Source organism: Cynara cardunculus (assembly GCF_001531365.2).
Source record: "Cynara cardunculus var. scolymus isolate 2C chromosome LG 14, CcrdV1, whole genome shotgun sequence".
NCBI lineage: Eukaryota > Viridiplantae > Streptophyta > Magnoliopsida > Asterales > Asteraceae > Cynara > Cynara cardunculus.
Window position 1 is genome coordinate 11,064,748 of NC_037541.1, and position 12,490 is coordinate 11,077,237.

Here is a 12,490-nt window from a genome sequence, read left to right on the forward strand (position 1 = left end):
ATTATCACACCCATATCATATGATTACACCAAAAATTTAACTTATCAACCAAAACGATAACCCAAGTGATGTATAACGGTGATTATCACACCCATATCACATGATTATCATACTCATATCACATGATTACACCAAAATTTTAACTTATCAACCAAAACGATAACCCAAGTGATGTATAACGATGATTATCACATGATTATCACATGATTATCACACTCATATCACATGATTACACCAAAAATTTAACTTATCAACCAAAACGATAATCCAAGTGATGTATAACGATGATTATCACACCCCTATCACATGATTATCACACCCATATCACATGATTAAGGTTGCTTGTAATCGTAACCGTTTTGTAGATGATAATGATAGGTTTAAAAGATTTTGATTGTGTTTAATGATAAGTTTAAAAGATTCTAACCGTTTTCTAGATAATATATCATTTCCATTATTACCCTTTTAATTTAAAATTTTTTTGAATCTTTTTAAATTTTAATTTTAATTTTAAAATTTTTTTAATTTTATTTTTTATCACAATATGTGGTTACCGAGTTGTTTTCGCGTTTTCATAAATCACAGGGGTTCTCGTTTGAACCCTTCCCTCTCTCTATATATATATATATATATGTGTGTGTGTGTGTGTGTGTGTGTGTGCGTGTGCGCGCGCACATGCGTAAACTTGCATAAAAGTATCAAGGTTTACCCTTGTGAAAAATCTATGTTGATTTTTGCATTTTTGTGTTGCATGCCAAGAAATTATGATCATCTCATCTTACATACACAGTGCATGCCACAGAATGGAATAAAAGCAAATGTCCAATAAGCTATACATTTTAGAAAAGGAAGCACCTTTTTTATGCTTATGTATAAGATAACTGAGCAATTCTAGTAACGTGGAGATGTACCTGATTTATACCAGGAGGTCCCAGGTTCAAATATTAGAGCTTTCCGAATGCGCTCTAAATTTGAAGCAGCTTGTATGGTTTCATGCTCCCAGATAAACATTCCCTTTTAGTACATCTCGTCGTCTTATTGAGACGAGGTATTTTCAGCTATCTATTGCTAAAATCACATATTGGTAACAAAATTTATTGACAACAAAATAAAACTGAAACTCATCTTCTTCCATTGTTGTTATTGCATTTAAGTTATATACCTCTAAAAACAAAGCCTCATAGCATTTGGTAAGAAAACATCAATAACTTTTATCGATTCAGAAACTGCATAATTCTATCTTATTGATGTTATTCATATTTGTATTCAAATATGATGTGAAAAGGGAAGATGTATTTTTCTTTGGTTTTGTAAAAACAATAGATGAAAATTTAAATGCGCCTCCGCTGCATTACGCAGGTACACAACTAGTAGAATGGTAAAAGAGGCTTTCCAAATCCGTCTTTGCTTTAGCCTCATTCCTAGATCGAACTAAAAAAAGATGCGAGAACTTATGGTCATGGAGGAATTCGTACTTTTGCCCATCTTTGTCCCTTCATTGTTGTTGATCTTGATGACAACAAGTTTGTCCAGAAGCTCCTAGATTTTCAAGGGATCTGCATCCAGAAGAATATCACAACTTGGGCATAACGAAAAAGTGAAATAAAAATTGCAATCTGAACAATCGAAGAAAAGTAAATCTAGTGATAGTTACTAGAATTAGACAATTACCGTCAGAAGCAGACGATGGTAGGACGCACGATTCATCATTTGTACCATCGATCTTAATCTTTTCAATTGGTTGAGCAGCCTCTCTTCAATCCATAATGCATCCATAACAAAAGTTGTTATTCATCTCAAAGAAAACTCAAAAACAAGCAATATGAAGAAGCAGTTGACCAAAAAAAAATAGTGGCATCAAAATTCAAACATTTAAATCAATAAATTATACAAATATGTCAAATCTAAATATGGCCCCAATCATTATTATGCAACAGGTTTTCAAGCAACCAAAAGTGCATCCACATTTACATGAAGAACGTTATTTATATAGGCATGTACCTCTCTATCCTTTATTCCTAAAGCAACAGGACCTATAGATCCTATACGTGGTGGATAAACCATAATTGTGTGATATGATGAGATTAACAGCATCATGATGTCATGGATCATAGCACAATATAGGATGGTTGTCAGCTCCATTAGAAAATTTCTACTTGTGTAGGGTCCAAAGCCAGGATGGAGAGGGTGCATGGTTGAATTGGAAATGTATCTAGTTGTTTGCACAAAAATGGATTTGGGATGTGTTAAAAAGAACGAATAGATTGACAAGAATGTTAGTGTAAAAAAGAAGTGCTGATTGATGAAATTGCAACAAGCTTCATATGACTTTCTATGATCCGGCAACTTATGAAACTAAAAGAAGGTTTTATAGGACAATGTCTCCATGAGATGAGTGTGCAAAATTAAGACTTCCAAGGTACATGGATGGTCATACATCGAAGGCATTTCTTCTTCCAAGAGACAAATAAAGGCATTTCTTCTTCCAAAGCATATTGCCTCTCCTAATTTCCTTTCCCACAATTGTTTCGAGAGTCTGCTGTTTCTCTACCAAAGCGTCTTCCCATCTAATTACCTTTCACTTTTTGCCCTTCTAGGATTTCTATTTCAAGATTTACCTCATTGATGATTCCCTCCGAATTCATAATTTTGACTTGCCTTTATGTTGATACCAATTATACGGGCAAGAGAAGAAGTCGACCCGGTATTATTAAAAAAATAGAGGAAGCAGAACCAAGTCAAGATGATACGGATCAACCCCTTTTTTTGCAATCACGGCGGGGTAGCAAATCAAAATATAAAAAATCACATTGGGTTTAGGGATAATCAGGCTCGAACTGATGACTTCCACCAACCTTCTTCGGGAGAAATAGCATGATTCCTCTGCATCTGTAGTAGTGAGGGTATGTGTGCATGAGAGAAGAACTGTCCAGGGTATTACTCTTGTTGGTGAAGGAAAAGAGAAGGTTTTCAATGAAGAAAGAGATCAAGGGGAGGGTAAATGAGGAAGAATAGATGTTGACCATGGTAAGCACGTGTTCCATCACTTACCCCGGTCAGAAGGATGGTCAATGATCATTGATCTGTTTCTTTTTGGTAAACCCTCCTACCTCACCTGGGTAAGAGAATCTTACCAGTAAAAGATGAAATGAGGCTAGTAAACAGCCCCTAAGACAACATTACATGACATGATTTGACCATATCAAACGTAGATGTTAGGTTGTTACCGCCAGAACATAAGATTTGTAATAAAAGAAAATTCATTGGAAATTCTACAAAGTAGCCGTAAGACCGACTATGTTGTATGGTTCTGAGTGTTGGGTAGTAGTAAAGAAGGCGCAACAGAAGAAATTGGAAGTTACAGAGATGAGGATGTTGAGATGGATGTGTGGTCGGACCATGCTAGATAGGATTCCAAACAAGGTTTCCAGATTGGAACTAGGGCTTCAGCCTATCATTAGATAAATTGAGAGAGGTTAAATTGAGGTGGTTTAGGTATGTCCATAAGATGTAGTTGACAGCGCCAGTGAGAGTGAAGGGGGATAAAGAAGGGTAGGCCTACGAGTACGTGGGACGACCAACTAAAGACGGGCATGGCAATTTTAACCTCTTATAGGAGTTATAGGAGGCATAAGACTAGAGTGGTTGAATTTTAGTAGGATCTATGTCGACAAGGGTTTTGAGCAGAGGGTCAAGGGTAGACAAATTGGTTCCTTGTGTGGGATAGATGGGCCAGATAAGACCTCACTCGACTTTCTTGTTTGATTTTGTTATTGGCCATACCTGCATGTTTAAGTTGTTATATACATTCAAGGTTTTAAAGTACGGAAACATGAGGCGAGGCGTTTTCCCTCCGCGAGGTTGAGGCGTAAGCCTCGAGGCGGAAAATAAAAATAAATAAAAAATAATGTTATACATGTAATATTTAGCTGATAATAATATTTAGAATCATAATGTTGCTAATAAAGTCTTTAAATACTTTAATTTAGGGAATTAGTTGTTAAAGATTTTATTTTTTAATAAAAACAAATTAGAGAAACATTAAAAGCCTCCCACATAAAGAGAAACAATAAAAGTGATACAGATGTCAATAGAAGAAGAAAAGTCACCTCTTGCTATGTAAAATCGAAGAGTACCTCCCAAGTCTCATCATTAGTATGTAGTCTTACCGTATAAAAACAAAAAATCACATATAGCAGTAAGTTTACTTCTTCAATGGCCATGCACAAGTACAAAGCAAGGATCAGAGGTTTCATTTTAATGGGTCATCACTCATCAATTGGCAAGTATATTTTCTTTGATTTGGCATATTTTCTAAGCCTAAAGTCTTAGTACCGCCTCAGACCCGCCTCAGTAGTTCGAGGCGTACGACCCAACCAACCTAACACAGGTGCCGCCTCAAGAACGTTTTTTGACCGCCTCGACATACGCCTCGACCGTTTTTAGCAACCATGTATACATTAGTGCTACTTGTAATACATGTGGTACTTGTACCTTATTACATTGTTTGCTTCTGTACTATTGAATCATGTGCACACAATTGTCGTCCTGATCACATGTTATAATTATATTACTTGTTTTATACTTGTTTGCACACACCTTGAGTTATGCAGGGTCTTCATGGAAACAACCTTTTGATCCTAGTGGTTGAGGTAAGGAGTAGTGCATTCAGAAATTTTGGTAATGAGGGTCGGAATCTGAATTTATAAGTTTTTTTGGTAAAAACACTTATTGATCCTACAACGCTAATCAGTCTAGTCATTTCATATGGTTTGAAATTGTAACGATAGCTTTAGGTTGTAGTTACCCGATAATTAGTTAGATGTAGTTGGAAGGACTATGTAGTATATACCATATCTATACCTCAAAATTTCTCTTTACTCTCTCTAAACTCCCAAATCCTTCATAAAGTCCTACATTCTCTAGATTGATACAAAATAAGTGCATAATCCATGAAAAAGTTCCAACAATTAAGCAAGAACTTTTGAATCAACATAGACTTGTATGCCTTCTAAACATCCTCTAAAACTTTTTGTCAATACACAAGCTTTATGCAAGAAATATGTGCTCAACATAAACCAAACCAATAGCACCAAGTAAATCCCACGTGAGTGGGGTTTAAAAAGGTAAGATTTACTTGACCTTTCCTTACCCCTAGGATTAGAGAGGTCACTTCCATGAAGACCCCTGACTTGCAAGAGTTATGCGAATATAGTTTTTTAGGGTGGGAGGAGGATCCTTAGCAACCCCAAAAGCGAGACTAACAAAAGCAAGAAAAGAAGTTTTAGAAAGTTGATGAAAAGCTTGACAAACTTGGGAAATGAGGTTCACAAAGTATACAACATGGAATAAGATTAAAACAAGTAGGGAAAGGGGGGAAGTGCGAAACAGCTAAACACTCTAAGAAGCGAGCCAAAAAATCTCTTCCTGACAACAGTTGCAAAAAACTACTCGTGGCCATCCCACATACCCCATCCGAGAACTTTGGCTCGTAGATATCAGCTCTTCAACCCTCCCCAACCCCCTGCTGCCACTCCCAACCCCTCCCTTGCCCACACTAATCACAGGTCCTTATAGAAAATTGCAAGTCTGCTACTCTAATTGTGCATCTCCACCAAATGTGTGTCAAAACCGGACATGTAAATACAAAACATATATTGATCCTATGATCATTGTATCACATGTGCATCGATATGCATGATTAGACATGGGGTATTCAAATAATGACTTACTAACATCATCTTACCCGGTTTTTGTCTCTTCTTCTTTGGAAACCTTCCCTTTAGCTGCAGCAAGCTTCTTTTGCTCGTATTGGATAGTTTTAGTAATCATATTACAGAACAAATACACAAACTGCACTGAATCATTTGCTGGAACAGGGTATGTGATTTTCTTGTACGTTTCCAGTGGCATACTCGGATCCACCAACCTGACATTAAAGATAAAGTTTTTAACCAATCATTTTGTTAAACTTGGTAACTTCAACAACAAAAACAGGCAACAAAATTGTAGTAACTTCAACAACAAAAAGAGGCAACAAAAAAGTACCAATGGGGTAGCCCACTCCTAATATTCACACATCTGGAGGAAATTTTTGACAAAATCAGTTAAAACTTCCCCACCTGTTCCTTTATATCCTATCCTAAAAAAACCCTGAAACACAAAAACTTTTAGGTCCTCTTTGTTCTTTTCTACATCTTTCCCTTTCTTTCCACTTTTTTTAATCTCGCGAACACAGTGGTATCCCCTCCCCCGGCCCTTCCCCTAAATTCAGATACTATACCCGTTATGAAATATGATATGCAAAAAATAAACAAATTTACTAACCCAACAATTGGAATATGTAACCTAGATGCTTCAAGAATCACAGAAGACTTCCGCTCCGTATCAAAAATCACCACACAATCTGGCTGATAAACCGACGTCAGATTCAACTTCTTATTCCGAGATCGAAACTTTTTTGGACTCAGACTGTTGGTTAGAAACCCTCCAAGACGCCAAGAGTTGTCGTTGCGGCAGCCAGTGTTTTTAATCATCTGCTCAATAATCTCGTCAAGTAATGGATTAGTATTCACGAACAGAAACCGACCATTTTCGCGAACAAGATTCCCAATGAAATTGCAAGCGCTACGGAGGCAAACAAGAGTTTTATCGGAGTCGATAATCGTCATTCCATTTCGAGTGCCATAAGTGTAGATTTTAAAATGGTTCTCAGCCGCTCGGCGGGCTAAATGAGCGTTTGTGCTTAGAAGCTTCTGAATAACAGCTGAATGAATCGTCATTTGCTTCAATCAGGTCTGGCCCTATTGTTTTGGATGCCGTGGGCGAAGAGTCAAAAATATGCCCCTAATCCAAGAAACAAAGATCACACACACTTACCCAATTAAACATACATGTTTAACCATAGTAATGTAAAACATTTAGAATGCTTGAAAACTATCCACTTATCATGCTCGTTCACATTTAACAATATTGAACATGTTGTAACACATATGTAATCACAATGAAAATATTGTTCATGCTAATAATGTTAATCATAGCCTTATATAATACCCGTGTTTCATTAACTCGTATAAATTGGGTTAAGTGAACTCTTGGTAGGATGGTGCATAACATGTTTGTACCATATGCTTAACCAACTTGTACCTTGGGCTAGTTTTGTGTCAAAAGTTGAGTTTATGCCTATTTTGGCATAAAGTTGAGAATCTAAACTTGAAGAGTTAAAACCGCCACATGGTTAATTATATATATATGTGTGTGTGTGCATGAGAAGACGGTTTAATCACCATCTCTTTTCTCTCATTTCCCTCTCTCTCTAAAACTCTCGACTTCTCTATAAATTTCACATCAAATTACTAAAGGAATCGAAGTAACGATTATATATTCGGAATCCACTCTTCGAACCCTTCTTAAAGGTATAAATTTCGTTCATTTTTATTAGGGTGTTTACGTTATGGTTCTTGAGATGGGTTTATAAATTAGATTATGTCTAAGTTTACAGATTGATATTGTTAAAATTATGATATAGTTCATGCTTAGAATGCTAGGATTGGTTAAATTGATGTAGAATTAAAAGGATAGATTATAGTTTCAATATGGTTAGATTGTGGGTGTCTGTTTAACCGCACACCAATGGTTCGATTAAATATCGAAAAGAGTAAAAATGCATGATTAAACTTAGGTTAGCGACCATTGGACTTGTTTTATTGTTTTGTATATTGAAGTATGTTTATAGCATGTAAATGTAGTGAATCATGAAAGTTGGATCATAAAAGTTAGTCGGGAATTGCGGAATCGAATTTTACCGACAATGCAAGTCCTGTACTTTGACGGTGTATAACTCAGAAACCGTAAGTCAGAATAAGCTCATATTTTGCAGTTAGAAAGACCTTACTGTATACTACAACTTTCATGAAGGGTCAAAAATCCGTTTATGAATCTAAGTGGGTCGAAACAGTGTGTTTTTTGGGCTGTTTGCATTGTATTCGGGATTAATCTACAGTTTTGTAAAATTCATATAAAATAGATGGATGATCCAAATGAGATGATTCCAAAACTAATAGACTTGCATGATATCAAAAGTCAAGAAAATGCTTGTAGCAAAGGCTTATACTTGCTATTGTAGGCTATATGGACATCTTAAAGCGCTACAGTTGACAACCTCGTTAATGTTGGTTTCTATAGCTATAATGTAATCTCAAATGGTGTTTGTTATACATATATATCTATATATCTAGTGGGTACATTTTGTTACGAGACCCACACCAGAACATTACTTACATAGCCTTCTTCCTCCTACAATATCTACTCAAGAACAACAACTATGAAGTTGTGATTAATCCTTATTTTATACGCAAGAATCATCATATTCCATGGCGTTTCTTATGCCAAATCAAGAAAACAGATAAACAGGTCTACCCAAACGAGCAGAAAACAGATAAACAGTTAACTATTTTAAAAACCCAAATCCAAGAACAATTATATGTTTTGAACACAGAACTCATGCTTCCTGTTGTGGGTTCTCAGAGAGATCGAGAGGCAGAAGACCCATTACCTTTCTTGAGATAACGAGAGGCAGAAGAAGAGATCGAGAGCTACTTGGATCGAGAGGAAGAAAAAGAGATCGAGACCCAGAGCTTGAGGTGTTTAGAGAGTGAAATCGAGAACTGAGAGCAAGATCTGGAGAGGCTTTTGAAATTGATCTCAAAGTTTGGTCGAGAGTGAAACCGAGAGCTGAGAGCGAGATCTGGAGGAGGCTTCTAAAATTGATTTCAGAGTAGGTTTTTCACTTAAAACTTCAAAGGATGGTAAGAGCTTTTTCAGCTCTTATTTAAAAAAAAAGCAAACGGTCTGAAAACAAGAACGTCCGATCGATTCAGACTTAAGATGTATTAAGGGGGTTTTTTCAGAAAACTAACAGTTTGTTTTTACGTCAAAAGTCTGAAATCTGAATCAGTAAGACTATTTGTTTTTGTAATCCTGACAAACGATTGAAGCAAATTAAGACAACATACCAAAGAAGTTATGAAATTTACCCATGTTCTTCTATCATTGTGATCCCTTTTTAACACACCACAAAAATCCCATATGCTAAATGTTAAAGAATAGAATTAAATCCAACCATTTTTTAATTTGTCTTTATCACCAAAATCATAGGTAAAAGCCCCAAGAACTCAACAGGAAACAAAGAACAAAGAACCCATTTACCTCGATATAAGCTTGAATCGAGAAGCTTGAAGTAGAGAAGTTTAAGTTTGGGATAAAAAACCCTAATTGACCAAAGTTGAATTGAAGTTAGCAACAAATGACAGTAATTAACAAATTGGCAAACCACATATGAGAATAGTTGAATTTAGAGCTCTACAAACACTCAACAATGGCGATGCATAAGAACCCTAACCATCTACAAATCAAAGCAAGATATGAAAAAGAACAACCAGAAGATGTAAATTCACAAAAACCCTAAGCTTCGATCAACAAATCAAAGCAAATAACAAAAAGTAGAGAGAACTGATAAAAACTAACCATTACCTTGAAGGAAGCTTGAAGAGTAAAAAGACGGGCAAAGAACCCTAACCGATTTTGATATATATGATCGATTCTAGAGAAGCAGCTTGTGTCGTCGTCTTGCACATATCAATGGGGAGGAAGCCGTCGTCTTGTACAAATCAACCTAAGTGATTAGGTTGCATCTTTTTTTCAGATTAAGATAAAGAGCTTTTCGGTTTTTATTTTATAAAATAAATTGTCTGAAACAAAAAAGTCTGATTGATTCGAATTTAAGGTATTAAGGGGTTGTTTCAGGGCCGGCCCTGAGATTTTTGGTGCCCACAGCGAAAAGTCCAAATGATGCCCAATTAAAAACATCCAAGTGTGTTAATTTACAATTGTCTAGCTTTTTCCTTCATAGACCGAGAGACCCATTAGTGTTTTTTGTTCATAAGTGTGATCTTGTAGTTGAAAGTTTGCTTTAAAATAATATGTTAAGTTTTCTTTAATCAAGTTGTTATAGCTTTTGCGTTTAAACACCAACTCATCTACTTGTCCAAAACCAAAATAAGGAGCATCATAACACTAACTCATCTACTTGTCTCATTTACAATCCCACGTCTTCTATATAAACCAAAATCAACACTCGTACCTTCTCAATCCAACTCCAAACACTTAATTGATTGGTTCTTCTTCAATTATTTACACTCCACAACATCAATGGCTCATTCCTACTTCACTAATTTTGTCCTCCTAGTTTTAGTCACTTATGGTGTTTGCCTATGAAATTAGCTATTGCATGACTCCATTAGTCCATCATGTGTTTCATATAATCATATTTGGGGTCTTGACCAATGACGATCATGAGTTTCATATGTAAAATTGCAAAGTTAAGGGAGAACAATCAAGTGAATTAGCTACTGCACTTTCAAGTGAGGGCAAATCATCACTTAACTACTGCACATTCATAGGTTTGTTCAACTATATTATAGTTCCCCGCAATTGTGTTAATATACATCAAAATCTAATGGGATTAGAACAAAAATCGGTGGATGATAACTTGAATACTAATCACAGAACGAAGAACTAAAACTCTAGAGATAGGCTTGATTGATTTGATGAACAACTAGATCAAGTAATAACAATGGTATTCATTTAACTTTAAACAAACATAAAAAGTATAGAACTTATGCCATGAACAACAAAACTTCAGTTGAAACCCATGAACATAAAAACTTACTTGTGCAGTTGAAGAGTCAAATCTAAGAGAAATAAAGAATATTAATCTTACTACCAGGCTACAGATAAGTTTGATGACATACACAACAACTTACCATGAAATGCATAATGAATCTATTGTCGACAAGGAACAACTTTTTATGGTTTTGGCTCTTGCTATGTAATGATTAACATTTTAACATTTGGGTAAACCTAAACTAAACAGAATAAGTTAAATGATCCGAAGTCCTAACCTAAACTAAACAATTAAACAAAATAACCCTAAATCCCTAATCTAAACAAAAGATCAAATCTTCAAATAACAATCTAAATTATCTAATCCTGATCTAAGCTAAACTAAAGTCTAAACAGGAAACATTCAAACATAAAGTGATCAAATCAAATAAGAATTAGAAATCATAAAATAACCCTAATCTAAATAGACTAAACTAAACAATAAACATCCAACATAAAACACTAAATTTGTAAACCAGTAAAACAGCCCAACAAACCACAATCAAAGAATCACAGCTTCTAAGCACTAAGCAGACTAAGCTAGTTTCATACTTTCAATCTTTCATTATTAGGTTTCCCAATCAAACAACTTAAAATTTTTAAAAATAAAGTAAATAAAATAACCAAATAAGTACTATAATAACCTAGGTTAAAGACTTAAATGTTAAATCCCTAACCTCAATGTCAATGGCTCAACACTCAACAGTCAACACAAGACTACAAGAGAGAGCAGAGAGGGCGATGGGCGAGAGCGACCGGCGACTGAGGCAGCCGCAGACGGCAGACGGCCGTCGATAGTCGAGAGAGGCAGAGAGAGAGCGTCGAGCGAGGGAGCCAGCCGATTGCGAAAGGATTTCCGAGCGGCGAGAGCGAGCAAGGATGAATCGATGATGGATATGGACCGGTAACTGGTAAGTGGAATGGACTCTTAATAAAATGGCTAACGGTAATAATTTTTTTAAGGCCCAAATACAAATTCAACCAGTATATACATTGGGCTTACGAATTTTTGATGCCCTTAGGATTTTTGATGCCCTGGGCCTAGGCCCAAGGCCGGTAATTTAACTCTTTTATATGACATTTTTTGAAAAATACCTTATAAACACGTCTTTTCTAGTAGCCATAAGACAATAAAGAACTTCACATATCAGAAACAGCCACCAATTCAAATACCAAACATCTAATTGCTGTTATGGAACAATGGTTCTAAAAAACGCATTATGGCTGCGTTATTATACCTCGATGCCACGTTAAAGACCGTTGCACGACTTTGAGGCGTGGCTTGCAGTATGGCGCGTATATCGCACTATGGTGGGTTATGGCGGATTATAACGCGTGAATGAGGTTTTTCTTTGTTTTTTTATACTCTTTTTATATATAAATTATGGCTTATTAAACCAAATATTAATGATTCTCATTATTCACTAAAAACGAAGAGGATTTTGAATTCAATTTCATAGACATCTGTATATATAATACATGTATATAAAGATTTGTTGCCTTGAAAAACGCACATGGTCTCGTCATAACTTGTAAGGCTTGACTTCGCCGCCACGCCACGCCTCACGCTAATTAGAACCTCGTGTGGAACAAACCAATAATCTGTAGCTCAAACAGGAGAACTTGACCATCAATCTGAATATAATCCATGAGCAGGAGCAACCTCTCCAATGGATTTTCATTTCCAAACTTGGTTCAGATAAATTTTTGGAGAGGTATAACCGGAACAATGACTAACGTTGTCCCATCACCAACTTAGTTCAATCAT

General features: G+C 35.9%; 1 protein-coding gene across 7 annotated transcripts; it reads right to left on the reverse strand.

The window, feature by feature from the left end:
* Positions 1-1,079: 1,079 nt before the first annotated feature.
* On the reverse strand, positions 1,080-11,573 carry LOC112526718 (ribosomal protein S2, mitochondrial-like). 7 transcript variants are annotated; one of them, XM_025137111.1, is made up of 8 exons: positions 11,400-11,573; positions 9,532-9,673; positions 9,208-9,269; positions 8,555-8,759; positions 6,328-6,846; positions 5,747-5,929; positions 1,672-1,754; positions 1,080-1,556 (listed from the first exon to the last, which is right to left on the reverse strand). In XM_025137111.1, the coding sequence occupies exons 5-8, from the start codon at positions 6,780-6,782 to the stop codon at positions 1,540-1,542; spliced, it is 738 nt and encodes a 245-aa protein (XP_024992879.1). In that variant the 5' UTR covers positions 6,783-6,846; positions 8,555-8,759; positions 9,208-9,269; positions 9,532-9,673; positions 11,400-11,573; the 3' UTR covers positions 1,080-1,539. The 7 variants fall into 7 exon arrangements, with proteins under 7 accessions (XP_024992879.1, XP_024992883.1, XP_024992878.1 ...); XM_025137115.1 differs by lacking the exon at positions 8,555-8,759 and having other exon boundaries at positions 6,328-6,536; XM_025137110.1 differs by lacking the exon at positions 8,555-8,759.
* Positions 11,574-12,490: the final 917 nt, after the last annotated feature.

What these genes read in the sequence shown, in the direction of transcription:
- LOC112526718 (XM_025137112.1), bottom strand. Translation starts at nt 6,782, where the DNA reads ATGACGATTCATTCAGCTGTTATTCAGAAGCTTCTAAGCACAAACGCT. An exon ending in TTACATATTCCAATTGTTGG is followed by an intron (nt 5,930 to 6,327) that starts GTTAGTAAATTT and finishes CTTTAATGTCAG; the next exon opens with GTTGGTGGATCCGAGTATGC. An exon ending in GAAGAAGAGACAAAAACCGG is followed by an intron (nt 1,755 to 5,746) that starts GTAAGATGATGT and finishes TATGGATTGAAG; the next exon opens with AGAGGCTGCTCAACCAATTG.